The sequence below is a fragment of the Dermochelys coriacea genome, chromosome 1 (genome assembly GCF_009764565.3).
Source record: "Dermochelys coriacea isolate rDerCor1 chromosome 1, rDerCor1.pri.v4, whole genome shotgun sequence".
Taxonomy (NCBI): domain Eukaryota; kingdom Metazoa; phylum Chordata; order Testudines; family Dermochelyidae; genus Dermochelys; species Dermochelys coriacea.
Window position 1 is genome coordinate 201,139,488 of NC_050068.2, and position 27,895 is coordinate 201,167,382.

Sequence of the window (27,895 nt, forward strand, 5' to 3'; positions counted from 1 at the left end):
CCTGGATCAGCACGAACTACAAGACCCAGAATGCACCGCGCAGGGAGGGTCGCTTCCCCATGGCAACGGCGCAGCCACCTTTACCCCCGTCCACGCGACAAGGCTCTTGTGCGTCCCTCAGTAATGACGTATCGCATGCTGATTGGACCCGGGAAGAGAGACGCTTATGTGACGGAGGCGGCGGGCGCGAGCCAGGTAACGGCGAGAGGGAGCGTCTGGGTGGGTGCCCCGGCGTCGTTCACGCGCGTTTGGCCCGGCAGCCCTCGGTCACCACGATGGGTGCTGCCGGGGCCAGTTAAGCCGAGCGGGGCTTCGACCCACCCCCACCCCAGGTCCCAGCGCCCCAATCAGGGAGCTGGGCCCGGCCCGCGCGAGAGCAACCGCCGCTGCGCGGTGAGCGCGGGACGGGCTCGCTCCGTAACTCCCTCTCCCCCGCTTCCAGGGCAGGGCCCCAGACCCGCCCCTCTCCCGGGTCAGCGCCCGGCTTCCCCCGGGGCTGAAGTGAAATAGCAGGAAGGCGGCGAAATGCCGGGGGGGGGAGGGGGACTCAGATCCCTGGCGAGCGAAAGAACGTGGCAGGGCCTGCAGGCGACTCGGGCTGCTCCACCCGCAGCGTTGTCATCCCCAGGCGTTCAAATATCCATTCCTGCGTGTGCGTGTGTCCCCCCGCAACCATATATCAGGAGACTGGCTTAAGGGTCACGAGCTCTAAACGTATCTGGTTTCAGAGGAGCAGCCGTGTTAGTCTGTATTCGCAAAAAGAACAGGGGGACTTGTGGCACCTTAGAGGCTAACAAATTGATTTGAGCATAAGCTTTCGTGAGCTACAGCTCACTTCATCGGATGCATTGTAGCTCACGAAAGCTTATGCTCAAATCAATTTGTTAGTCTCTAAGGTGCCACAAGTCCCCCTGTTCTTTTTTTAAATGTATCTGGAGATCTGTGCCCATCTGCCCTCTGAGTTGTGAACATTCAGGGTTCCCATTTTCAAACTCTTTTTCTGGAGGGCTAGAAAGACTTCTTTAAATGAGAGTTGCGATTCTAAGGGATTCACATAACTTCAGTTTTTCAGGATTTATGATCACTTTTGGGGTACACCTCAAATTGTGATCCATAAAAATCACAAGTTATCAACTCTGCCCAAATTATCCTATTCCTTTATCTGTCAGTCATTTAATTTGCCTTTTTAAACTACAGCTATGCATTGAACAGAAGTTTTCCTTGAACTGTCCAGATTTTTTTCCCTGGGTATTTACTATCTGGGGCTCGTTCACCTGCACATCTACCAATGCCATCATGTGCCAGCAATGCCCCTTTGGCCAAACGGGACAGTCTCTACCCAAAAGAATAAATGGACTCAAATCTGACATCAAGAATTATAACATTCAAAAACCAGTAGGAGAACACTTCAGTTTCCCTGGACACTCAATAATAGATTTAAAAGTGGCAATTCTTCAACAAAAAAACTTCAAAGCCAGACTCCAATGAGAAACTGCAGAGCTGGAATTAATTTGCAAACTGGACACCATCAAATTAGGCCTCAATAAAGACTGGGAGTGGATGGGTCACTGCAAAAACTAATTTTCCCCCTGCTGATACTCAGACCTTCTTGTCAACTGTTTGAAATGGGCCACCTTGATTACATTCAACTCACTAGCACTACAAAAATGATTTTTTTTCCCTCCCTTGTCAACAATTGAGAATAGCCCATTTCCACCTTAATTGAATTGGCTCTTTAGCACCAGACCCCCACTTGGTAAAATAACACTCATCTTTTCATATGCTGTGTATTTATACCTTTACTGTATTTTCCACTCCATGCATCTGATGAAGTGGGTTTTAGCCCACAAAAGCTTATGCCCAAATAAATTTGTTAGTCTCTAAGGTGCCACAAGGACTCCTTGTTGTTTTTACAGTTAACTTAGAATCCTCCCCCCCTAGTGTTTGTGAATAGTTCAGATTATTATTCCCAATGTACATTACCTTGCATTTATGGACACTGAATTTTATCTGCCATTGTACTATCTTGATTTATGTTCCTCATAATCTTCTTTAGTGTTGACTAATTAAATATTAAAAATAATAATTTGTATTGGCACCCAGAGGCCCTAGTAAAGACATGGGTCTCATTGCACTAAGTGCTGTACAAATACAGTGAGGGACGGTTCTTGCCCAGAAGAGTTTACCATCTATATAGACAAGGCAGGCAAAGGGTGGGAGAGGAAATGGCACCACTGGGAAATGAAGTGACTTACCCAAGGTGTCACAACAATAGAACTAGGAACAGATCAAGGTCTCCTGAATGAAAGTTCATACCATAATACCTGTCCTGTGAGCTACTTCTTCCCCCACTGCTACTAATGGATCCATTGCAGGTGTATTGGAATCCCAAGTAGCCTTAGAAACAATTAATTTACTTTTCCATTTCCCTCAATTACTAAGCTTTTACAGATACAAATATTAACACAAAATCTTGATGGAGAAAGATCTACCTAAATAATCTCTTTCTTTAAAGGACGTGGACACTGCCTGCCACTTAACCAGGATGAAGCTGAGTCTCTCCAAAGTGGTCAGTGGGTGTCGTCTTGGGACACTGACAAACCTTGGCAAGAATGGGGTTCAAACCATGGAGCTTCCAGGCTGCCTATTGTATACCAAAACAGGATCCCCACCACACCTGACCCACGACACACTGCAGGCAATTAAAGGGGTTCCTGCCATTGTACAACTCACGCTTTCAACTCTGTAAGTATCAAGTCTAGCTTGGACACCGCTTTTGTGTTCTCAGTTTCCACATTGGAAACAAGAAACAGTACTTCCTTGCTTCACCAGAAGCATTTGAGACTTACCTCATTAAAGTTCATCAGGACAATGAGATCGTAGATAGATAGATCTATAGATCAAATAGATCAGCTATTCCACCTCAGACCACATGATGTGAGACTGTTACAGCCCCAGCTAGCGAGTATTGGCATTTTAGCTCAAGATGTAGCTGCTCATGATTTTTACTAGTGGAGGTCCCTGATTCAGTCATTGGTGTGTTGGCCAAGATGTTGACCATCACGCTCTACCTTATGGTTGGATTTCTTGGGGATGGATGGGTTGCTGCACATTTATTGTAGGTGAGAGCTAAGAGCAGATATATGTAAGGGGAAGCCTTTTTTGAAAAGTGAACAGGATGGTGTAAATGGCCTTTTCCTGTTTCTTTATGACTTTTTATAAAACTCTCTAATGAGCAACCTCTCATCACCCTAATCTAATTCTAAAAGCTGTAGTCTTAGGCTGCATGTACTTGACAAAAACGGGACCTGTAACTCCCCACTTGTGCAGATCCACTGTGGTACTAAGGTGGAAGTTGTAGTGTAGATAGGGTTTAGGCTTCTTTTCCATTATCTAGTCTAATCCAAATTTGGACAACACTTTAATAAAGAAGCCTGAGTCTTCTCTATATGACAGCTCCATCTTGCAGGTACAGGGGCAACAAGATCTTGTGAGATTTGGTGTAGTGACGGTCATTCCTCCATCTGACTCCATTCTGTGGTTGAAACTTCAAGGCTCTTTTTGGAAAGATTGGAGTGTGTCTTCTAACATACTGAGGAATTAGCTTATCCACAGTCCTCTCTGCAGGCTCATTCTCATTATTTTTTTTTCTAATGTGTATTTTTTTATGTTTGGACACAGGGTAGAACTTCACGAGGTCTTGGAGGAATATAAAGAAGGAATTGGGAAATTTATAGGTAAAATTCTGTGTGTGTGTTTAGATGCAGTCTAATCCCATCAAATGCATCCTCTACACTTCCATGTTGCTTGGTGCAATGAATTAGGGCACAAGCCGTCCAGCCCTAGAAACTTGAGTGCAAATCTGTTGTTGATCCCAAGTGAGTTGTGTAAGAAGCTCTTTTTTTTTTTCCTATTCAAAGTGGATTTAATGCAGTTGTAAACTATTACACTCACAGTAGAGACTGAAGTTCTCTTATTCACAGTTACAGCTTCTCCCACAACACCCCAGGAATGGGCTTCAGCACTCACTTGGAGGGACCCAACTCTGGGTTAAGAAGGGAGTTGAGTATCCCTGGACTTTTCAGTCCTTGGTCTCTGTGCTGTGTTAATAAGTGAGTGTTAATAAGTGCCATTTGTGATGATTTTTTTTGGTGATGTGAACACCTCTTCCCCTAGAAACAATACTAAGAACAACTTTCTTCACGCAGTCCCCAGATAGTAACAGCTTTCAGGTCCCTGCTGATCTGGGCTAGGTTATTTCCCCCACAAAATAAAATCAGTTTAGTTTGATACAAAGCCCTCATTCAGCCTCGGCAGTGCAGAGCAGCACAGGACCTGTCAGTCTCACTTAAAAAAGTGGTAGGATCTCCTGACAGGTATTCCTGCCTCTGTTAACTGAAGGAACTGTTTTGAGTGGCTGTCTGGAGAAGGAACCATGTTACAGGCCTGCAGAAATCCCTGAAGGGCAAGCTTAAGGATGTGAACAAACTTATCATGCCATCCTTTCGGACCAGTGGGGAGCTCACATTTACCTATCCCCCCAAACTTCTCCTTATTTTGCTCCCTTTGTTCTCTGCCTTTTTTTGCTTTGATCTATGGTGGCTGGCTGGCTACAGGAATGCTCCTTTTCTTTCAGGAAGAAACACAAACAGGAGTTCAGATCAGTTGTGCCCTTCACCCCCCAGTAGCCAGGGAAAGAGAAGTAAGGGCTCCAGGGCCTTTCACCAGGGCACCACTTATCTACCTTAGACAGACACTTCCTGTCTTCCTCTTTCCCCACTGCATATCAGCCATCTAGCAGCACTGAACCAGGGTCAGTCATCTTCTGTGGTCCCCAGGACTCCTTAAAGGCGCTGTTTGCACATGAAATCTTAACTGTGGCTTTTCCTGGTTCTAGAATTTTTAACATTGCAACCTTTGAGTTCTCCTGATGTAATTTTTTTTTATGGTATATACACAAATTTGTCATGTCCCCTCTGTTGATTAGGGATATATTTATGTGAGTAAAGGCCTGACTCTGCATTCCTTATGCATCCAAAACGCTTATTGGAGTGAGTTCTGAGTGCAGGGAATGCCCAATTAGGCTTTTGTGTGAATATATTAGTTATTGGGGATATTCAGTTCTATACAATATGGCAAAGACTTTTAAAACCATCTAGAGGATTTAGACATCTTTCATTAATTGTAGTGGAAGTTATGGTTGGAATTTTCAAAGGAGTCTAAGGATGTTAGGTGAAATTCGCACCCCAGTGAATTTCAGTGGCATTAGGGTACCTAACTCTTTGGGCTCTTTTGAAAGTCATAGCCTATGCATCAAATCCCCTAGATCAGCGGTTCTCAACCTTTTTCTTTTGGAGGCACCCCCAATATGCTATAAAAACTCCACGACGAATCTGTGCCACAATAACTGTTTTTTTTGCATATAACAGACAGGGCTCTCGCGAGGCTACATTGCTCATGCTTTGGCTTCAGCCCCGGGTGACAGGGCTCACAGTCCTGGGCTTCAGCCCCATGCAGTAGTGCTCTGGCTTTCTGCCCTGGGCCCTAGTGAGTTTAACCCTGATCTTGCTTGTAGGACTCCCTGAAACCTGCTTGTGGCCCCCCAGGGGGCCCTGGGCCCCTGGTTGAGAACCACTGCCCTAGATGGCTTTGAAAAATCTCTACCTGTATTTATAAAACAGAAACCTTTATTGCATTCATTGCATCTAGCTTGTTCTGTTACATGTGAAATGATCATAAATCTCTCATTGCTACAGCTCATTCTGCTATCTTGGTGTATATATTGCCCTTCCTTTAAACTTCAGGTCTGAGACTGGTTATGTCACCCAGCCTAGACGATGTCAAGTGTCAGATGTCCCCAGAGCATTCATTCAGCGGACAAGTGAGTCAGCTGTCATTGCGTCTGGTTTATTTTTGGCAGCAGTAGCATTAATCAAGTAAACAGTCCAAAGGCTACATATAGTTTGTAGCATTATATAATGCTACTCCTGTGGTTTTCTTCTCCCCTCCCTATAACTAAGCAGAGTGTGGACAGAGTTGTCCAACTGAATGTTTTGTTGCTATGGAGATCAAACAAGCAGTGTCTGTCTCTGACAAAGATGTCAGGTGTGTGCATTTATTCCTGGGTTCCCTTTTTTGTAAATTCATAGCCATCTCTTAGCAAGTTGCCAACATAGCCATAGTGGTCTACAAGATTACAGCTGACATTTATTTTTCTGTTGTGCCTCCAGGTATGCCAGAGTCAGTGCTGTACTGCTCTCTCCATGACTCTGGTAGCCCCTGCCCACCTGGCTACAACAACAACAAGGTATCGTGAGTGTAAAAACTTATGAGAATCCAACGTAAAACTTATGTCTCCCAGATGCCAAAGAGTCAGTGTTCACATCTACCATTGTGTGCGCCCTGCTTAGCAGCTATAGAATTCCCTCTTTGGGGTTATAGGAAAGTGAACCAGTGTATGCTAGGATACAATGTCCAGATTTTCCCCACCATCTTCCAATGGAGTTTAAAGTGGAGGTATGATCAGATAGAGGCACTTTTTTACACATCATAACTGCTCCTGAGGGCCCATGTCCTGTCTGCTGACTTTATACGGCCACACAAATATGGATTCATGTGCAGTTGATTATATGTCAGTTAAAAAAGTTGTGGCTTGTAAATTGAGCAAATTTTCTCTGGTGTTATTGGCAATAAACATAATATTTTTAGTCTCACTTGTACAGCCATACATTCAGGAGGACCACATGAAGGGAAACTTAGTGCTGGTGGAAGGTGCTGACATGAGTGCCCAAGAGTAGGAAATCTTGTGTATATTCACAGATTATGTACAGCAGCAGTTCAGGCTCCTCTCGCACACTTTGCTCTGCCCTTACTGCTCACTGTCGTGCCTCAACCATAGGGAAGCCACCTCTGAGGGCCCGGGGGAGGGAATTTAATCTTTATGAACCATTCAGTCTTCGAAGTATCTGGTGAAGGTGTCAACAAAAGTGGGTAATTTTTTTTTTGTGGTGTTGATTTTTGTGAAGAGGACACCTGGGAACTGGGTTGAATCCCACCAAACTAATTTCACACAGGCTACAATGTTGTCAGATGGCAACAACTTTTTGTCGCTATTTGCTTAAGGCTTAATCCTGCTGTCATTGAAATCAGTGGCAATTTTAACTTCAAAAGGAATAAGATCAGGCTGTTAGGGCCCAATACTATAACTGGATCTGGACTGGCAGATGCTCACCCTGGTATGAAGTCTCTTTAAAGTTACTGTGACTTTGGTCATAAAGATCTGCTTTGCAGAATCAGTGTCCCAGGTTGGATTTGAACCTGGGCCATCTCGTTCCCCGTGGTTTAGTTTTATTAAATAAAATAGCCATTCTGGTAAAAAACGAAAACAGTGTTTACATTTTCCACATCAACTTGAGAAGTGAAACAAATCTGATTAATTTCATGTTGTGAGTCTTGTGGACGAACACAATGCTGATTATTATGGGTTTCCAATGCATCAGAAGAGTGAATGTTATATTTAAATACAGAAAAGCTGTTCAGAGAACAAAAAAAAGTAATAACAATTCATGAAAACGTGTGTTCATATTAGATGTTGTAAAATCCTCTTTTTTTAAATGTAGAGGCCTAAATTACTTGGGCGTCCATTAAAAATCTAAGATCACAAGCGTAGTAAGACCAATAACAACTCAGCTGGAGCAATTGCCAGGCAGCCCACACCATGTAATTACATTATCCACAGATAGAGATGAAACACATTATGTCCATAGTGGTGATGGCTTCAATAACCCTTCCTGAGCTCTCTTGTTCAGGCCCATGCATGACGCTGAAGAAGGCTGGCACTTGAAGTGCAATGCCTTTGTTTGCTCAGAAGCTTGCATGCAAGAATTACAATGTTGGGCCAATGCTTTATCTTCCTAATATAAAAATCCTACATGGGATAATATGAGAATATTGAAAATGGAAGATGAAGGCCTACGCACACAGACATATTAGGAAGAATGGGAAAAAAAGTGAGATAACTTAACTTAATTTCAGGCCTCACATCTGACCTCTTGGGAAATGGTGGAATTACCCTCAGGAGTGTGTGTATGTATAAGTTTACTGTTCAAAGACTTTCTTTTGTGTAGGCACTGCAAAATGACTTGCAATTCATTTTGCCATAGTTGGCAACTATTCATGGAGTAGAGCACAGGGTGGCAATCAGGAGAGCTAGGTGTTTTCTTGCTCTGCAACTGATTTATTGGATGGCTAAGGGGAAGTCACTTCAGCTCTCAAGCCTGTTTTCCCAACATCCCTGGGAGGTAGGTTAGTGTTGCCATTCCCATTGTAAAGATGGGGAAACTGAGGCATTTGATGACGCGACTTGCCAAAGGTCTCACAGGGAGTTAGTGTCAGAATCGGGAAGAGAACCCAGCACTCCTGATTCCCAGTCCCCTGCTCAAATCACTGGACCTTCATGCCTTATGCCAGAGGTGGTTTTCTGAGCTTTGTCCCTTTGAGAGCTTGTCCAGGGAATGTTATTGCAGTGGCAAGCATTTTACCAGGACCAATTGTTCCCCTGAAAGGTCTCTTAACCTCTTCAATTAACATCCATCCCTGTGTTCCCTTTGCTTGCGTTTGACAGACAGTGTCCCTTTGGGGATACGGAGGGCGAATGGAAATGACAGCTTCCAAGTTCATGAGCATGCAGCGTGCTCTCCAGCCAGATTGGTTTCAGTGCCTCTCTGACGGAGACACTATTTCTGGTGAAACCTCCAGAAAGCGGGCCAAGAAGTCTGTGGACCGGTCGCTTTCCTTCCTGGATGAGTGCCTTCAGCTGCAGGAAAAATCACCGGTAAGGTCCAAATGTATCGGGGGCAGCAGCACTGCAGCTGCTTTTCTGTGTGTGCTGAGCCTTGTGAAAGTCCCAGCACGTGAGCAAAAGAACACCTAGTGCACACAGTGGGGTTAGACCTGAGTGATTTTAGGGCTGGAGTGGAGATGGAAGTCTTTAGTCTATCCACAGATTAGGCATAACATGGGCAGCAGCCTACCAAACTTCTCTCATGCTGCCCTTGTGCCTCACCCTTGACCCAGATGGACTAACCTCTAGGAGTGAGGAGGAGTTCAGCCTCCATGGCTTTAATTCCTTCTGTTTTCATAGAACAGTGGTCTCCTATCCTTTTAGAGTCACTTTGTATTCCTTGGTAGAGCAGCGGATAGGATTTTCTCCTTGTTCAGAAATCAGAGATCCCACCTACCATGCCTTTCCGTTTTATTTTTTCCAGCTTTAACTCTGTTGAGCCGTGTGTTGCAACCATAGTCCACCTAGCTGAGGGGAACTGAATAGGATTCATCAGTACCACTCCTTAGCCTTTCCAGTGGGTTTGAGAGACTTCTCCTGTTCCTAGTGTTGGGGGACATGCCTGTACCTGGACTAGTGAGGAGACCAGGGGCCTAGCCTGGGGCTGCCAGGAACTGATGCTAGAAATCCCTTGAAAGACCATGGGACATGCATAGTGGTGGGTGACAGCCATGGTAGCAGCAAGGAATTGGGGCAGGATCTCCCTAATGTGTTCTGCATTGATACTTGGCATTTCTGTAGTGCCTTTGCCTAAGAAACACAAGGCAGATTGCCAAAGGTGGGTTAGTTGTATTATTTCTTTATGGGAGATGGGGATAATGAGACCCACAGATGAAATGAGTTGCTGGCAGCATCAGAAACAGAACCTTCATATTCTCCTGTTCTAAACCCTAGACTACACTATGATGGGTTGGGTCACAGAGACCCCCTTGGGACTGTCACCTGATGTGCTGAGATTACCTCTGAGCCCTTTTTTCCCTGCCAGTTTGGGACTTCAGAACCCTGCTTTGTTGAGCCAGACACGTTAGCCTGCTGCAAACACAGACCCAGGTCTAAACAACGTCCCCCAAAGCGGCAGGCTTAACTGAAAACAGTTCAAGAAGTGCTTCTGTCTCTAGCATCCAGATACCCAGTTCCCAGTGGGATCCAAACCCCAAATAAATCCGTTTTACTCTGTATAAAGCTTATATAGGGTAAATTCATAAATTGTCCGCCTTCTATAACACTGACAGAGAGATATGCACAGCTGTTTACTCCATCAGGTATTAATTACTTATTCTGGATTAATTAATAAGCAAAAAGTGATTTTATTAAGTATAAAAAGTAGGATTTAAGTGGTTCCAAGTAATAACAGACAGAACAAAGCAAGTCACCAAGTAAAGTAAAGCAAAACATGCAAGTCTAAGTCTAATACATTTAAGAAACTGATTACAGATGAAGTCTCACCCTCAGAGATGTTCCAGTAAGCTTCCTTCACAGACTAGAGTCCTTCCTAGTCTGGGCCAATCCTTTCCCCTGGTACAATCCTTGTTAGTTCCAGTTCAGGTGGTAACTAGGGGATTTCTCATGACTGGAACCCCGTTGTTCTGTTCCACCCCTTTATATACCTTTGGCACAAGGTGGGAATCTTTTGTGTCTCTGGGTCTCAACCCCTCCTAAATAGAAAAGCCACCAGGTTTAAGATGGAGTCCAGTACCAGGTGACCTGGTCACATGTCCTGGGAGACCTCAAGCCTTCATTATTCCTGGCATGACTCACAGGAAGGCTTGCAAGTAAACAGAGCCATTTACAACCAATTGTCCTAGTTGTTAGGAGCCATCAAGATTCCAAACCACCATTAATGGCCCACACTTTGCATAATTATAATAGGATCTCAGAGTTATATTTCATATTTCTGGTTTCACATACAAGAATGATACATTTATATAAACTGGATGACCACATTCAGTAGATTATAAACTTTGTAATGATACCTTACAAGAGACCTTTTGCATGAAGTATATTCCAGTTACATTATATTCACAGTCATTAGCGTATTTTCATAGAGTCATATAGAGTGTAACGTCACATACACTACGTCCTAACTGGTCCTAATTGATACATCTGAGGAAGGGTCAACTACCCCTGAACCCAACGGTGCCCGGGAAGCAAATCCAGAGTGCCAAGTGTCCAGACTTTGGGCCAACCCACCAACTCCTGGGTGGTGGTGGGCTTTCCTGGAACAGATTTGTTTGGTGAAGTGCACTTCTTTTAAATTTGAAACTTTCACCTGGCCCAGGAGTTGCAGGACAGTGTGATGGTTGGAGTGATCGAAGGCGGAGACATGTTGGAAGAGAGACTCAGGTCAGCTAGAGAGACTGCCAAGCGACCTGTGGGTGGTTTCCTGCTGGATGGTTTTCAGGGACAAGCCATGGCCAAGGAGACCAAGCTGAAACTGTTGGCCTCTGTCACAGCGGAGCTGCCGGAGGATAAACCAAGGTCAGATTTAAGGGGGGAGAGATCAAAATCCATGTGTTCTACTGTAGGTAATTACCACAGGCCGCTTCCGGCCAGTGTCCAGGAAATCCATTTATTCTCGAAGATTCTTGAGTGAGCCAAATGCTGAGTCCTTTGCTATATAAGTGCTGACTTTGATGGCCCCAATTTTACTTGTAAGGAATAGTTGGCGAGAAATATGGAACAGCCTGCAGTATGGATATGATCTCTTCCTTTGGGGAGGATTCAGAGTTTGGGTTCAAATCTATTTCTAGACAGAATCATGGGTGGGATTGGTATGAGCCCTTCACCTTTGGCCTCCATGGATCATGACTAACTTGGAACATAATTAAAAAGAGTTTCAATCATTGCAATCTGGAGTGAATGTTTATCCACCTAGCAAAAACTCCTACCTGGTTTGCTGTAGCTATCTCCTCTCAGAAGACTGGAATATCAGGTGGGCTGTAGATTTGGAGCGAGAGGCATTGGCAGATGAGGATGGGGAACACTTGTATGTTGCCTGCATGAACTGTGCCGGGCTCCAGCCGTTAGATTACCCTGAATCTTATAAATGATAGACACTCATTCAAGATTCCCAGAAATGTTTATAAACATGCTAGAGGCTCCAGAAAACACAATCTAATGCATGCCAAGAGTGCCAAGATAGTACAGTTGGAGTCTTTTGGGAGGAAGGGGTAAAAACAGATGCCTCATTTATACTCTTCTGTGCTCTTACGGAGCTCATGTTTCAACTCAATGAATGCTGTCTTTTCCAGTGTCTTATGAGGAGAATGATTCACATTCTGCTAATTCCTGTAGCTGAGCTTCCCTCTGAGCACCCCTTTGTCCTGACCACCTTCTAAGACTTGAACCCTCAGTTTATGGTGACCAAAGGGAAGGGAAATGCAGGAGCATGGTTCTAGCCTTGCAGTTATCTTTTGCTCAGAGGTACCTCGAGTTTGGAGCTCTCCATAGCTCGTGTTGCTGCCATCCAAGCTACCTTAAATAGGTTCCCCAATGAGCTGTATTGTCTTATCAGTCCAGCTAACCTGAGTGACAGTACAAGTGCATCCACCTCATCTATCAAATAGTTTACGTCTCTATTTCAGACAAGTGATCACGACCGCTCTTTATAAGAGTAAAGGTGGGTATCCTGTGGGTCCTGTGTGATACTTACATCCCACTTTCTTACATTTAGTTGTAGAAGCTATTTTACACACACACGCATGCACATATGCATGCCCATATTAAAAATGTGTTGTGTAGTTGGTGAAGAACAGCTGTTTTGTCCCACTCCAAAGATGGCTGCTTTTCTATGGTAAAAGAGTATAGCCTATGTACATGGTCTCTAAAGCCCTTTGGGATCTTTTGAAAGATGCTACCTAAACCTATTGTTTAGAAGGTTTGTCTTCTCATTTTAACCAGAGCATTCTTAGAAATCTCACCATCTGCAAGAAAGGCTATACCCTTGCCCTCTGTAAGAAACATTGCAGTCAGGGACTCGATCACATGTATAAGTACTGATTGTTTAACTATTAAATAGCATTTTCTTCCTATCTGGAGCAGGGAATGTAACAAAATCATCTTGTAAACTTTTCCCATCCATGTTCTGTGCTCATACTGGGTCTTATGTAATTATGGTCAGAAAAATGACTAAAAATGGCACCTTATTACTGCACTTCTCAGTCTCTGTGTATTTTCCTAGTGATCTGTTTAGTTCATTGCTGTACATTAGCTTTTACTGTTGTCAGCACAGCCAGTGCACCTGGGGGAAAGCACAACTATTATATTCTCTTCTGCCTCACCCATGCTCAACAAAGCTGCCAGCTAAATTGGGACAGGAGCAATATCTGTGTTACCACTGATGGCGTAAGAGGCAGAAAGAGCCCAGCTGGATTGCCAAGTCCCGGGGGAGTTGATAGCGCTGGCTGTTGGGGGAAATTGCCTCTTAGGAAAATCAGCTGAAAGGAAATCCCCTTGTGTGAACTGGGCACATTAGAGCTGGACATGGGAAGGGGAGGAAATCTGAGCCCTCCCACAGTGACTTTTCTCATTAGTGCCTCATCATGCAGACAGATCCCAAACACTTATAAAGTAAATATATGCTTCCCAAAAGGGGAATGCCTCCCCACCACTGAGACGTATCATCCCCTAATACTTTTTGCACCTGTTGGAATCTACTCCCAGAGCCTTCCAAATACCGTCTACTGAGGATCAACTGCAGATTATCTCCCATGCACTGTGATGGGGCAGCGGCGTGAAATAAATATGAATTTTTTTCTTTGCTTTGAGGACCCAGTTCTGTAAACACGAGTAACATTACTTCCATGAGTAGTCCCACTGCCTTAAGGAGGACTACACACAAGTAAAATAACTCATGTTACCTATATGTTTGTGGGTTCTGGTTTTGGGGTGGATTTGTGACTTTGTTGCTGGATTTCAAAAGGACCCTCCAGCACATGGAATGGTACTTGCTAGTTAGGAGCCTAATGTACTAAATAGATCCCCATACCTGGTAACCATTTGCTACCCCGGGCATAGAATGTGCAACAAAGTATCTGTCCCAGAGCGTAAGGTGTCAGATGGCTCGTGAGATAGAATCAATGTACATGGGTGTTGAAGCCAAATCACTTTAAACACAATTGATAAGGTTTTGATGTTATCCTTGAGTTAATGTGTGGCTGGTGTAATCTTCTAAACAAAGGCAGAACAGTGGGTGCTGTATACCAGACAGATGGGACGTGGGAGAAGGATGGTCTCGTGCTTGGCGATAGACCATGTGTCAACTTTCACCCTGTTTAATGACAGCAGGGCTCACAAGTTACTGTTTTCTCTGGCTGAAATACATTCCAGTGAATTCCACTCTTGGGATTTCTTACGCCTTTCCTGAAGCATCTGGTGCTGGTCACTGTGAGAGACAAGATGCTGGACTGCTTGGTACTCTCAGGTCTAATCCATTAAGGCAATTCCTATGAACCTATGTCCTCTCCTTGGAGAGAGACTGCAATGACCCAGTAAGTGCCATTCAGTACACTTTAGACCTATATTGTTGTATCTCTCTCTTAGACTCATTCATGGTATTGGCAAGCCAGATGAGGTACTGGAGTGCATCGAAAGAGGAGTGGATGTGTTTGAGAGCGTTTTTCCCTACCACGTGACAGAGCGAGGCTGTGCCCTATCCTTCAGCTACGATTACAGTCCTGACCCTGAAGCTGCAGGTAGATTTTCATGATAAACTTCCCATTGTGGTTGTAAGCTGATGTAACAATGGTATCATGTCCAATATAGTTCATGCTCCACAGTCATCTTTCATGTGCCTCATTTGTCACAGGAAAAAGTATCGTAACCACTGGAGCCAGAGAAGAACAGCTGAGTCCCGCTTGTTCCAGGGGAGAAGTTGTTTTGGGTAGTACTTGGGATGAAGTTAAGCAAAGAGAACGTGAGACCTTAATTTAGGATCTGGGTTATCCAAATCCAGTTAACCAAAACATAGTTATACATCCTCTGAGGTTCATTGAACAGAAGCCTTTGTATGCCTGATGCTGTCATGTGTTGAGTTCCCTCATCTCCCTTTGGGCCTGCGCCCATTGGAGTCTATGGCAGAATTGTCCTTCCCTTCAGCAGGACAGGATTTGGCCTATACATTTCAATGGGATTTGAAGGCACCTGGCAGTGTCAAATTCAGTATGTAATGTAGCTCCTCTCTCCCTCTCCAGCTGGGCAGTGTTGGGGATGCCAGTCTTCTTGGGCAGTTTTTTTTCCTTTCCTTCACCCAGTTTGCTCCCTTGATTAGTATAAATACTTCCAAAATAATGCAGATTAGTCAAATCCCCATGACAGAAGGTATCTGCTTAAATGAGTAAGTAAAGGCTTGGTATTACATATGGTCCCACCAAATGTCTGAGCAATGCAGAGAGGCTGTCATCCTTCCTATACATAAGTGTTTTAATACAAAAAAGTATCCAACAGTTCTCTTAATGGCTGGAATCCAGTTTTGTTTTTCATGCCTGGGTAATTCAAACCAGCTGAATAGACTTGCAGCACATTTGTTGTCTCATTGTTTCCTTGTGCTCCCTCCTCCATCCATCTGCATCCTTGTGTCTCATGTCCTATATTTAGGTTGTAAGTTCTTTGGGCTCAGGGACCGCCTTTTTTTTTTCTGTGTTTGTTCAGTGCCTAGTACAATGGGGTCCTGGTCCGTGACTGGGCGTCGTTGGCACTATCACAATACAAATAGTACATCATAGTAATAATTTCCCAGAAACATCCCCTCTGACTTGAGAGCAAGCCAGAGACATTTCAGATGCCAAGGTAATGATTTGTGAAAGATATGTGCTGCTGAAAATTCTGGTGTGGAATCTTCACCCATAACTGCATTATCGCTGCCACCACAGTCAAGACTTTCTGACTTAAATTGTTCAGCCCCCCCACCCTCCCCAAAAATAATCAAACTCAGCAACTTCAAAAAAAGTGGATTGGAAGCACATGAATCCCTTGTCAACTCCAGCAGAATCTAAATCTAAACTGTGGTATGTAAGCTGCTTAAATCAGCCTCTGTACTAGAAGATTGGTGGATAGCTAATGTAATGCTGATTTTTAAAAAAGGCTCCAGAGGCGATCTTGGCAATTAAGCCTAACTTCAGTTCCAGGCAAATTGATTGAAACTATAGTAGACTATGGTAAAGAACAGAGTTATCAGACACACAGATGAGCACGATATGTTGGGGAAGAATCAATAACTGTGTTTGTAAAGGGAAATCATGCCTCACCAATCTATTAGAATTCTTTGAGGGGGTCAACACACGTGGACAAAGGTGATCTAGTAATATAGTATTCTTGGACATTCTGAAAGCCTTTCACAAGGTTCCTCCCCAAAATTTCCTAAGCAAAGTAAGCAGTCGTAGGATAAAAAGGAAGGTGTCTCGTGGATCAGTAATTGGTTAAAAAACAGGAAACAAAGGGCAGGAATAAATGGGCAACTTTCACAATGGAGAGAGATAGATAGCAGGGTCCCCAAGAATCTGTATTAGGACCAGAGCTGTTCAAAATATTAATGAATTGTCTGGGAAAGTGGGTGAATTTTGCAGACAGTACAAAATTACTCAAGGTAGGCAAGTCAAAAGTGAACTGCAAAGAGTTACAAAGGGATCTCACAAAACTGGGTGACTGGGCAGCAAAATGGCAGGTGAAATTCATTGTTGATAAGTGCAAAGTAATGTATGTTGGGAAACATAGTCCCAACTATACATACAAAATTATGGGGTCTAAATTAGCTGTTTCTATTCAAGAAAGAGATCTTGGAGTCATTGTGGATACTTTTCTGAAAATATCTATTCAGTGTGCAGCGGCAGTCCAAAAAGCTAACCAAATTTTAGGAACCATTAGGAAATGGACAGATGATAAGAAAGAAAAGATCATAATGTTGCTAAATAAATCCAAGGTACGCCCACACCTTGAATACTGTGTTGAATTCTGGTCATTCCATCTCAAAAAAGATATATTAGAATTGTAGAAATCACAGAAAAGGGCAACAAAATTGATGAGGGGTATGGAACAGCTTCCATATGAGGAGAAGTTAAAAAGCCTGGTACTGTTCAGCTTAGAAGAGAGACAACTGAGGGATATGATAGAGGTCTATCAAGTCATAAATGGTGGGGAGAAAGTGAATCAGGAAGTGTTATTTACCACTTCACATAACACAATAACCAAGAGTCACCCAATGAAATTAATAGGCATAGGGTTTAAAACAAGAAAAAGGAAGTACTTCTTGATACTACACACAGTCAACCTGAGGAACTCATCACCATGGGATGTTGTGAAGGCCGAAAGTATAACTGGGTTCAAAAAAGAATTAGATAATTACCTGGTGGATGGGTCCATCAATGACTATTAGCCAAGATGGTCAGGGACACAACCTCATGTTCTCTAAACCTCTGACTGCCAAAAGCAGGGACTGAATAACAGGGGAGGGATCACTCAATAAACTGCCCTGTTCTGTTCGTACCCTCTGAAGCATCTGGCACTGGTCACTGTCAGAAGACAGGATACTGGGCTAGATGGGCCATTGGTCTGATCCAGTATAGCCGTTCTTATGTTATGTAAAATAGATCAATAATCCAGGTGATCAAACACTGTACAAAATGCAATTTAGACTGCAAGGATTTGTAATGACTTTAATAAAAGGAATTAAACTCAGATCAGCAAAAAACTATGCAGCTATTTCAGTTCTGAATTTTTATCAGATTAGCTGTGTCCATCCCACCTCACTCTTCTTGTCTGAATTTGATCACTTAAAATTTATTTGGCTTGACTGTTGTATGATCATTAAAGGGGGACAATGGAGATGGAAGTTCAGTCTGTGACAAGTGGCAGCTGAGATGCCTCTTGTCAGAATATTTTTCACGTTTACTTGTCCGCTTCTGCCTGATGAAGTGATACTATTTTGTTACAGTCATTAAGCAAAATGGGATCCAGGATGCAGGAAAAAATGGCGCTGAAAAAGACATAAATGAAACCTCAAAAGCTGACCCAGAAATAACTCCATTCGAGATATTTTTGAAGGAGAAAAGGTAAGGTATTTTTGAAGGTGGGTTTGTGTGTGGTGGCTTTTAAATAGTGTCTGTAGCCTTCCCACTTTGAGCTGTGATTTCATCCTCCATTAAGGGTCATACCTGGACAGTCATTGGACAGGGAATGTCCATTGAACGGTTAGGGTGCTGCAGGAAATGTTGATCACTGAATGGGTGGCCCTCTTTCCTCTCAGTTGATATTGGACAAATGCCCCAGATTGATATTGGGGGGAAATGCACTGCTGAATGTGTCATCTTTAAAACGAGTTAAAACTAAGTTTCTGACCATTTAGTTACTAAAAATCCTATGGCAACATTCACAGTATGTTGTGGCCAACTTGAGACTCATTGGAGGGTGCTGAGCCCCCACCCATTAAAAACCAGGACCTTTTAATGTGTCTCAGGTTGGACACCAAAAATGGAGGCACCCACACTTCTGAACATTTTGGCCTATATTCCTTCTCTCACTCCCTCCACCCGCCATAATTTCAGCTCTGTTACCACTACACAAATGGTGAACATAGCAATGATCTAATCTACCATCCCAGAGAATCCTGCGTTTCAGAGGTGGATGAAAAGATCCCCCATGTGGAAAATGATTAAAATATCACCAGTGTGGCACCTTCAGAAGACCCTCAGTTGCAACCATTATTCTGTTCAGCTAGGGCCTGAATCAAAAATCCTGAGAGACTCAGGTTTTGATGTCAGTTGGTTTTGGGTCAGGCCCTTAATGTTTGCTCTCACATTATATCCGTGAATGAAACTGTGTCTATTTCCCCTGTTCCCCATCAGTTCATTTTAGTGTGTTGAGATGCAGCAGGTGTATGACTTTAAAAGCAGTAATTTGTTGATTTGATAGTATAGTACAGTAATGCAGGCAAAGCTGTTATAACTTATTTCATGTGTGGATGTAATATCACCGCTCACATAGCCTGTCGACTGGCATTAAAACAATCCTTTACTGCACTCAGTTCATGAACCTGTATGTAGTGCTCTTTGCAATGCAGTTAGTGTCAGTCAGGGGTGGAGTCTGATGTGGTCCCCTAAGAGCTGGACTGAAACCCACAAACCTTTTGACTCAAGCCACCAAACAGCTGCTATGTGGTAACTATGGGTGCTCCCTACTACTTGCAATTACATTTTTTTTCCCATTGCCCTTTTACCCCTTCTACCTTCTTAGGTACCGGGATGATTTTCGTCCCTTGGTTCACGGATGCACCTGTTACTGCTGTCAAAACCATAGTCGAGCCTACGTCCATCACCTCCTGGTGACCAATGAGCTGTTGGCTGGTGTCCTGCTCATGATGCATAACTTTCAGCACTACTTCAGCTTCTTCCACTCCATCCGAGATGCACTGAGAGATGACAGACTGGATCAGCTGAAGGAGCTCATCTTCAGGCAGGCACTCTGAGGCTCAGGAAATGCATAGCCAGGCCAGTGAGTGTAGGGGAGAAGGGGTGAGAGAGAAGGGGGGAAGGCTCCAGGTTTTGTCACTTCCCGCTGGGTTCATATCGGCTGGAGTGCCTGCAGTGCATTCCGGATTTGTGAGGCTAGATGACAGGAAAGGAGGATTTTCCCCCTCACACCAGTTAAGTGGAAGAATTGAGAGGGAGATTAGCTGGAAAAGACTCTCTAGAGTCTTGCAGGACCAGTGCAACTACTTTTGTATTCAGTGATCAAAAAGCATTTCTGGAGGCAACAGAACTCTCAGGCTTGGGGTCGGGAGAAAAAGAGACAGATGCATTATGGGAGACTCCCAGCTGCCATTTTGGGCTGTTGCTTCAACCTCAGTGAATGTAACAGATGAATGTGTGTCTAGTTAGGATTTGTATCTCTTTAAAGAAATCCTTGTGGGGGACAAGGGAAGGGAAAGTCTTCACGTATTTGCTTGGAATGAGGTTCGGCCTCATCCTAACACCTCTCTTCTCAAGGCCACAGCCAATGTTCCTCCTACTGATGTTGACTGCCTGGGAGGCTTTCAAAGCTGTTCAATGCCAACCCCTCTTCCTCCTCTCCTCCATGCTGCCTTACAGTTCCAGTCCAGGGAGAGAGGGATAGCATATCGCTGTCTCCCATGTTGCAATTCAGAGCACTTGCCACTAAGCGAGCACACCAATCCCCCTTGGTAGCCTTGGACCTTCTAACCGAGGTCTGGCCTTGCATGGTACTGCAGAGCGTCAGCCAAAGGGCTGGTCCCCATCCATGGCTCTTTGGGCATTTGATCTATAGTCTTTCTGCTATATATTCTGCTACAAGGTTTTTTGACTCTGCCATTCTGCCTTTATGAGCTAGAATCTCACTCCCATACTGGCACATGGGTGGCACTGAACATACCACAGTCATGTAGGCTATATTTAGCTGCTGAGATCCTAGTGGATTACACAAACGCTGATGTGAGATGAAGCCACATAAATGATCGAGACCCCACAGGACAAGGCATTGTTTTAAAACCATATGACTCCTTTTTTAATATTAATTTGCTCTGTTATATTCCTCTTACTAGGTTTTTTATGTCCATTATACTGGAATCATTGATGTATTTATCTCATTTTATGAAAACATCAATAAAACGATTTTTCACACTCTCTGAATTGCTTCCTAGTCTGACCAACCAAACACAGACCAAACGGTTTCCCTGTATTAATTCCTGCTTCATTCTTACGGCCTTCAAACCTACATGGAAGCGGCAGCTACATCTGTTTCTCTTTAAGAAAAGCTGCTCAGTATCACAGGGAAATTTTCAATTCTGTCTTCTGTCAACCCCACAAATACTATTACCTTCCCATGTCCTGACTTTATTAGGGCATTATGGATATACATTCTTTTTTACACCATGTTATGTGCCAGTCTTTAACTTCCTTTCCTGACTCTTTTGAGCTGTTGGCACATGCCATCATAGTGACAGGTTGTTTAGTTGCGGTTTTCTGATTTGGCAGTAGAGATGGATTCATTGATTATTTTTCTTTTTCACCCATTGGGAACTAGGATCAAAACCAAAGCTAACATGAATGGTTACATACGCCAGTTTAGGGCTAGATTCTGAATGCCCCTGCATGGGTATGTAAAGTGGAAGGGAGGTTGCATGCGCCACACATTGTGAACCTAGAATTCCTGTGGTTGTGCTCCCTGAATACAATGTGCAGGTCAAAACAAACCCCAAAGGGGGTTGTGTGGGGTGGGGGCTACAGCACTGACTCTTCATACCACCTGCTGCTCCCAGAAAAGGGGTGTGCATGCATCATCTCACAAGCGTGTGAGAATTGCACCATTCACACCTATCAAAGGCATTCTGCCTGAAAATTCCCTAAGCAGAATGCCTGTGGGAACTGCTTCTGCTGTGGAGCATCTCCACACCCATCCCCAATACCTGGCCGTAGATGTCTTAATTTGGTATGAATGATCATACTGGAACAGAGCAATGGTCTAGATTGCATCCTGTAACAATGGCCAATCTCAAATGCCACTGAGAAAACCCAGACCATAGACCAGGTTGTGCTATACATGGGGTTAGTTGAGAGTGTTCAGTGACTCTGAAAAGAGTAAGCAGCTCTTTTCTTAATAACCTACCAACTTCTCAGATCTGCTTCCAACCAGATACCTAGTTTCATTTGGGGCCTATAATACCCTTCTCACTATAAGGCAATTTCCCCTCCCTACCTGTTTAGTTACTGAGAAGCAAAAACTAGAAGGGATGGGAGTGGAGTGCTACCCTGGTACAGAACACCATCTCTGGAAGCTTTCTTGGGTACCTTGCTCCCCAAAACTACTGGAGGCAAGGGGTGGAAGTGAGTGGGTGAGGCACAGAAGTGTAATGTTCTGCAATATCATCAGTTTAGCTCTGAGCAGCAGCTGTAGAATGTTGTTCTATGTACCACATGTGGTGAGGATAGTTCACAGGGCCATGTGATAAATTATATTTACCACGCTTCTCTGACCACTCTGCCTGCACTCTGCTCACTATTTCATTGCTGCCAGGACTGGTTTAGCATTCCATCCTTTCAGCAGTTTCAAAGATCTGCTTGTTTTATAAATTCAGATCAGTCTGCCACAAAAAATATTCCCTCCTTTCCCCCAGATGTTTGATTTCTCTCTCCCCTCCCATAAATTATCCAGTCCTAATACCCATTACAGGCCATGTTAACTCCTGCACCAATGGCAGGTTTAAGGGCAGATATCTTGTGACCCTGCAGGATAACAGAAGTTGTACCCCACTAGAAATGGGGGGTTCCAGCTTTCCAACTGAATGGACAATTTCCTTCTAAACCTGGCTGGTCCAGAGAGCTTTAAAATCATGACACTCTTACGGATAGAAAATCAATGTTTGGTAAATTCTAGAGGTGCTTTAAATAGTAGCTATTTTCTTCTTTTTTTTAAGTGAGCCCTGCAAATTTTCAGTCATGACTTGGCCTTGCAGGCAGAGGGCTATAAAAACCAGCTCCAATAAAAAATTTAACCCCCCTCTAAGTTGTGTCTGAAATAGTTTTTCTATGGCTGTGTCTACACTACCCAGCTTTTAGCGACATGGCTGTGTTGCCATAGCCGTGCTGCTAAAAGTCGCACAGTGTAGCTGCTGTTTGTCGGCTCTCCTGTCAACAAAAAACTTCCACCCCCAACGAGCGGCGTTTGCGTTGTTGGCGGGAGAGTGCTCCTGCCGACAACACCCTGTTCACACTGGCACTTGTCGTGGCAAAACTTTTGTCTTTCGGGGGGTGGGGTTAACACCTCTGAAAGACAAAAGTTTTGTTGTTCAGTTGCCAGCGTAGACAGCCTAAGACATGGACAGGCTGCATAGAATTGATGGTGCAGAGCAGTCCAAAGGATTAATTGGTGCTGCTTTGAGGTGACCAGCATAATTCACTCGTAGCTTCATCTGTCCTCAGTAACGCAGCTAGCCTATGCACAGCGCACGCTGTCGTAGGCATGGTAACAGCAATCAGACAAAGGGAGTGGAGTTAAAACCTTCTGATAACTTGGTTATAGACAGACCTGGCTCTGGCATGAAAGGGGATAAAGAAGATTTAACACCCTATGGCTTCTTGTACCCTCTGCCAAAGCAGAAAGAGCAGATCATTGACCTCCATCTTCCCATTAGGGCATATCAGTTGGGAGATGCAGTGGCTTCTGTGCTGTGAGGTGAGGGATGAAAGCTGGCTGCTCTGTTATTTCTACATCCATTCAGTCTAATTAAACAGATAAGGAATGAGATCTGTGAAGGCAAGAGAAAGACTGACACTAACTAAGGCTTCTGACAATTTCTAAAGGTCTCTGTCTCACTATCTCATTAAAAGTGCAGCAGAAAAACCCCTCCCCTCTCCCTTGCTTATGCCCCCCCCCACAGTTTTTTTTATGCCTGTATGCGTATGAATATTCCACGGAGCACTTTGTGATTGTAGTTTCGATGGAAGGGGCTCGCTGTGTTGTTGACCTGGCTTATTTAAACTTCAAGGCTGAGATTTCCAAAGCTGCTTCTAAGTGACTTGTATGCTCAAGTCAGTTCACATTGAAATTAATGGGAATTGAGCATCTAGATCCATTAGACAGCTTTGAACATCTCAGCCTTAATATTTTCCACCATGTTTACCACATTCTAGCCAAAGGGATGGAATAGGGGTTTAAGTATCAAGTTTGAAGCACCCAAATGCTCTAATAGAACCTCAGGTGTGAAGATCATTGGTTTTATCTTAGCCCTTCATCCTTCCAAAGTTTTAGATTCACAGCAGTTTTCAGCACATGGGTCCTTTAGAAAAAAATTTAAATACCAAGGTCCTATCTGCTGTGCTTAGACATTAGATCCCACAGATGTTTCACGTGGGAGGGTTTGTTCCTAGATCCTTGGCCAGACTTTTCCCTGCTCCCTCTATTCTACTGTGCACCCGCTGACTGCTACCTTCCAACTCAATGATGGCTGCATTTCATTGGGGCTGTGTGTTGTGAAGCACTCCCTTGGGCTGAAGGATGCTGTGTAATAATGATTTGTATTTATGTGGACTTGAAATGCCCCCACGGGATATAGCTCAGAATTATCCGTATTTTACAAACAGGGAAACCGAGGCACGGAGAAGTGAAGCGACTTCCCCAAGGTCTCACAGCAAGTCAGTGGCAGAGCTGGGTATAGGAACTCTTGATTCCTAACCATGTGTCTTAATATTGCGCTTTCTAGTTGTATTGCACTCTGCTGCACAGAGCTGTACTTGATATTTTGCAATGTGTAAGAACACTTTTGTGTGCTGTATGTAAAAGGGGTGTCTTTCTTATTTCTTAGGAAAGTTAGATGCTAAAATAGAGGAGGAGCAGGTGGTTTGGAACAGAACAGGGATTGGGATGGAGTGCGTGTCATGTCTTTCACAGAGTGGATGAGGGAATGGAGATAAGGTATCTGGGGGGATGGAGCAGAGGTTAAGATGGTTTGGACTTGGCAAGGCCTGCACAGAATGGAGTGGGAGCTGTTCAGAGTATCCACAACAGGTGTTGCCAAGACTGGCGTAAAAGTGTTACTGGGAACTACCTTTCTAATTTCTTTTGTCAGTTTCTCTCCTTTTTTTTTTTTTTTAAATAGTGGGGAGGAACTCTTTTGGTGTTGAGAAAGTTCTGAACTAGGGCTGTCACATGATTAAAAAAATTGATCACGATTAATTGCGCTGTTCAACAATAATAGAATGCCATTTATTTAAATAATTTTGGATGTTTTCTACATTTTCAAATATATTGATTTCAATTACAATACAGAATACAAAGACTACAGTGCTCACTTTATATTTATTTTTTATTACAAATATTTGCAGTGTAAAAAACGAGAAAGTATTTTTCAATTCACCTAATACAAGTACTGTAGTGCAATTTCTTTATGATGAAAGTTGAACTTACAAATGTAGAATTATGTACAAAAAAAGTAAAACATTCAAAAGTAAAACAAAGTAAAACTTTAGAGCCGTCAAGTCCAATCAGTCCTACTTCTTGTTCAGCCAGTTGCTCAGACAAACAAGTTTGTTTACATTTGCAGAAGTTAATGCTGCCTGTTTCTTGTTTATAATGTCACCTGAAAGTGAGAACAGGCATTTGCATGGCACTGTTGTAGCAAGATATTTACATGCCAGATGCGCTAAAGATTCTTATGTCCCTTGATGCTTCAACCACCATTCCAGAGGACAGGCGTCCACGCTGATGATGGGTTCTGCTTGGTAACGATTCAAAGCAGTGCGGACTGATGCATGTTCATTTTCATCATCTGAGTCAGATGCCACCAGCAGAAGGTTGATTTTCTTTTTTGTTGGTTTGTGTTCTGTAGTTTCCACATTAGAATGTTGCTCTTTTAAGACTTCTGAAAGCATGCTCCACACCTCATCCCTCTGAGATTTTGGAAGGCACTTCAGATTCTTAGACATTGGGTTGAATGCTGTAGGTATCTTTAGAAATTTCACATTCTACCTTCTTTGCATTTTGTAAAATTTGCAGTGAAAGTGTTCTTAAAACAAACGTGCTGGGTCGTCATCCGAGACTCCTATAATGTGAAATATATGGCAGAATGCAGGTAAAACAGAGCAGGAGACCTACAGTTCTCCCCCAAAGAGTTCAGTCACAAATTTAATTAACGCAACATTTTTTTAACGAGCATCATCAGCATGGAAGCATGTCCTCTGGAACAATGGCCGAAGCATGAAGAGGCATATGAATCTTTAGCGCATCTGGCACATAAATATCTTGTAATGCCAGCTGCAAAAGTGCCATGCAAATGCCTGTTCTCACTTTCAGATGACAGTGTAATTAAGTGGGCAGCGCTATCTCACGTAAATATAAACAAACTTGTTTCTCTTCACGATTGGCTGAAAAAGTAGGACTGAGTGGATTTGTAGGCTCTAAAGTTTTACATTGTTTTGTTTTTGACTGCAGTTATGTAACAAAAGAACTACACTTGTAAGTTGCTCTTTCATGATAAAGAAACTACACTACAGTACTTGCATGAAGTGAATTGAAAAATACTGTTTCTTTTGTGTATCATTTTTACAGTGCAAATATTTGTAATCAAAAATAATATAAAGTGAGCACTGTACACTTTGCATTCCGTGTTATAATTGAAATTGATATATTTGAAAATGTAGAAAAACATCCCAAAATATTTAATACATTTCAATTGGTATTCTATTGTTTAACAGTGTGACTAATCACGATTGATTTTTTTAATCAAGATTAATTTTTTGAGTTAATCGCATGAGTTAACTGTGATTAATCAACAGCCCTATTCTAAACCAATGCTGCGTGTCTGACTAGAAAGACAAAGGGCTGAAATGGAAATGATGAGCTTCAAGCCTGTGCTTCCAGAGAAGCTGGATGCTCTTGCTTCATACCTGATACTCAGGCCCATTATGCCATCCCCTCCCAACCCACAGATATCTATCTACAAGACAATCAGCCACCCGCATTTACCCAGCGGGTTCACACACTGCAGCTGGATAGAAAGGCTGTCATGCAACAGCCAATTCAATGTGCCGGGTCACCCGAATCCACTTCCTCATCACATCCAGGCTCCTTCTCGCTGACAGAGGCAGTGACGGGTTGCTGAGAAAGTCGCAGGGTGAAATGCTGAGCTGTTCCTGCCTGATTAGAAACAGCCTTTGCTGTACTGTTCAATTAGCCTCATTTGTGGCTATGGGATAAAGCTTATTAAAACTGACAATGATTCCTGGGGCAGGGAGCCAGAAAGGTCAGCCCCATGTTGCTGATCAGACAGCAGCCTGGTTTTGCCTCTTAAAGATATTTAAGTAATTATGCTGATACTCATTTTTAATTACATTAATTCTCTTGTTGGTTGTGAGGTTTTTTCCCTACCTCATATTCCTGGGGGGTCAGGAAGGTGAGAGATGTAGCTTCTGCCTGGTGCTTGGCAGCAAGAAGACACTTACCCACCTGTGACCAAATTCATGAGACAGTCTCTCATGGGCCTTCCTCACTTGCCCCCAGCACTGTCACGTGGTTAAAGCAGGGAGTGGAACTAGGAATCAGAAACTGTAGGTTCTATTTATGGCAGTCAGAGAGGTGCTGGGCCAAGGAAGAGCTGATGTGGTGATGGTCAGGGAAGCAGTGCTGGAAGGGCTTTTGCCCTGCAGGGGGCTGGGAATGGCTAGTTTGGGACTAACAGAGCTGGACTGAATCAGTAGCATCTGACCTTGCAAGGACTCATTGAACAAAAGCTAGAAGATACCATGCTTAGGATTTGTCCAACCTCAGCCTGCCAGTGGGTGATTCTGTATGGTTGAATATGACCATTGATTTAATTGATATTACCACTTTATACAGTTGCAACAAATCTTGGACAAAGTATGTCATGTAAGGTGTCAATGGAAAAGTTATGATTTGCTAAGTATGATTATCCTGTTTATATGCGTGTATTATCTTTGTATCTGAAGTTATGAATACATTAGTAGCTTACACATGTACTGTATTCCTGGGTAACACTCACCAGGTAAAATTTACATCAAGGCCAGACCGCTATGTGTTGATGGCCCAGTAAGGACACTTCACTCTAACAATGGGCCATAGAAGAAACTCATCCCACCCAGTAAGCCTTCCTGTGGGCGCCTTAGTAAGAATATGGACAATGGCTACCCCTGTGAGTATCGAAGCATATAAGGACATGTTATATGCTCTTGTGACCCTGGACTCCATCTTGGGCAAGTAACTTTCCACAAACTGGGCTGTGAGCTTTGTTGTGAGACAGTAAATTTCCAGGCACGTGGCAGAAGCTATAAAAGATCCCTGAGAAATCTCCATTTTGCCTCTTTCCTGCTCTGGACTGTGGATTTACAACTAAAAGTAGCATTTTGAACTATGGACTGAGGACCTACTAACCTCTTGGAAATTACCAGAGACTTTACAAGCTAGCAGTCTGTAACATCACTGCTACAAACCTAAAATAAGGACTTGCAATTGTTTTGTATGTATATGATCTATTAACCATTATTAACTCTCTTCTTCTATTATTAAACCTTTACCTTTTAGTTACTAAATGATTGG

The 27,895-nt window shown here is 43.4% G+C and overlaps 1 protein-coding gene across 3 annotated transcripts; it reads left to right on the forward strand.

The window, feature by feature from the left end:
• Nucleotides 1-30: 30 nt before the first annotated feature.
• QTRT2 (queuine tRNA-ribosyltransferase accessory subunit 2) lies at nucleotides 31-27,888 on the forward strand. 3 transcript variants are annotated; one of them, XM_043512134.1, is made up of 11 exons: nucleotides 43-195; nucleotides 2,516-2,745; nucleotides 3,682-3,737; nucleotides 5,805-5,881; nucleotides 6,231-6,307; nucleotides 7,026-7,122; nucleotides 8,624-8,833; nucleotides 11,121-11,320; nucleotides 14,384-14,535; nucleotides 17,769-17,886; nucleotides 19,067-27,888. In XM_043512134.1, exons 1-11 carry the CDS (start codon nucleotides 124-126, stop codon nucleotides 19,296-19,298), a joined length of 1,521 nt encoding a protein of 506 aa, XP_043368069.1. In that variant the 5' UTR covers nucleotides 43-123; the 3' UTR covers nucleotides 19,299-27,888. The 3 variants fall into 3 exon arrangements, with proteins under 3 accessions (XP_038241156.1, XP_043368069.1, XP_038241148.2); XM_038385220.2 differs by lacking the exons at nucleotides 5,805-5,881; nucleotides 7,026-7,122 and adding an exon at nucleotides 14,649-14,756; XM_038385228.2 differs by lacking the exons at nucleotides 5,805-5,881; nucleotides 7,026-7,122 and having other exon boundaries at nucleotides 31-195.
• Nucleotides 27,889-27,895: the final 7 nt, after the last annotated feature.

What these genes read in the sequence shown, in the direction of transcription:
- QTRT2 (XM_043512134.1), top strand. Translation starts at nt 124, where the DNA reads ATGACGTATCGCATGCTGATTGGACCCGGGAAGAGAGACGCTTATGTG. An exon ending in AGGAATTGGGAAATTTATAG is followed by an intron (nt 3,738 to 5,804) that starts GTAAAATTCTGT and finishes TTTAAACTTCAG; the next exon opens with GTCTGAGACTGGTTATGTCA. An exon ending in TTTGTCGCTATTTGCTTAAG is followed by an intron (nt 7,123 to 8,623) that starts GCTTAATCCTGC and finishes TGCGTTTGACAG; the next exon opens with ACAGTGTCCCTTTGGGGATA.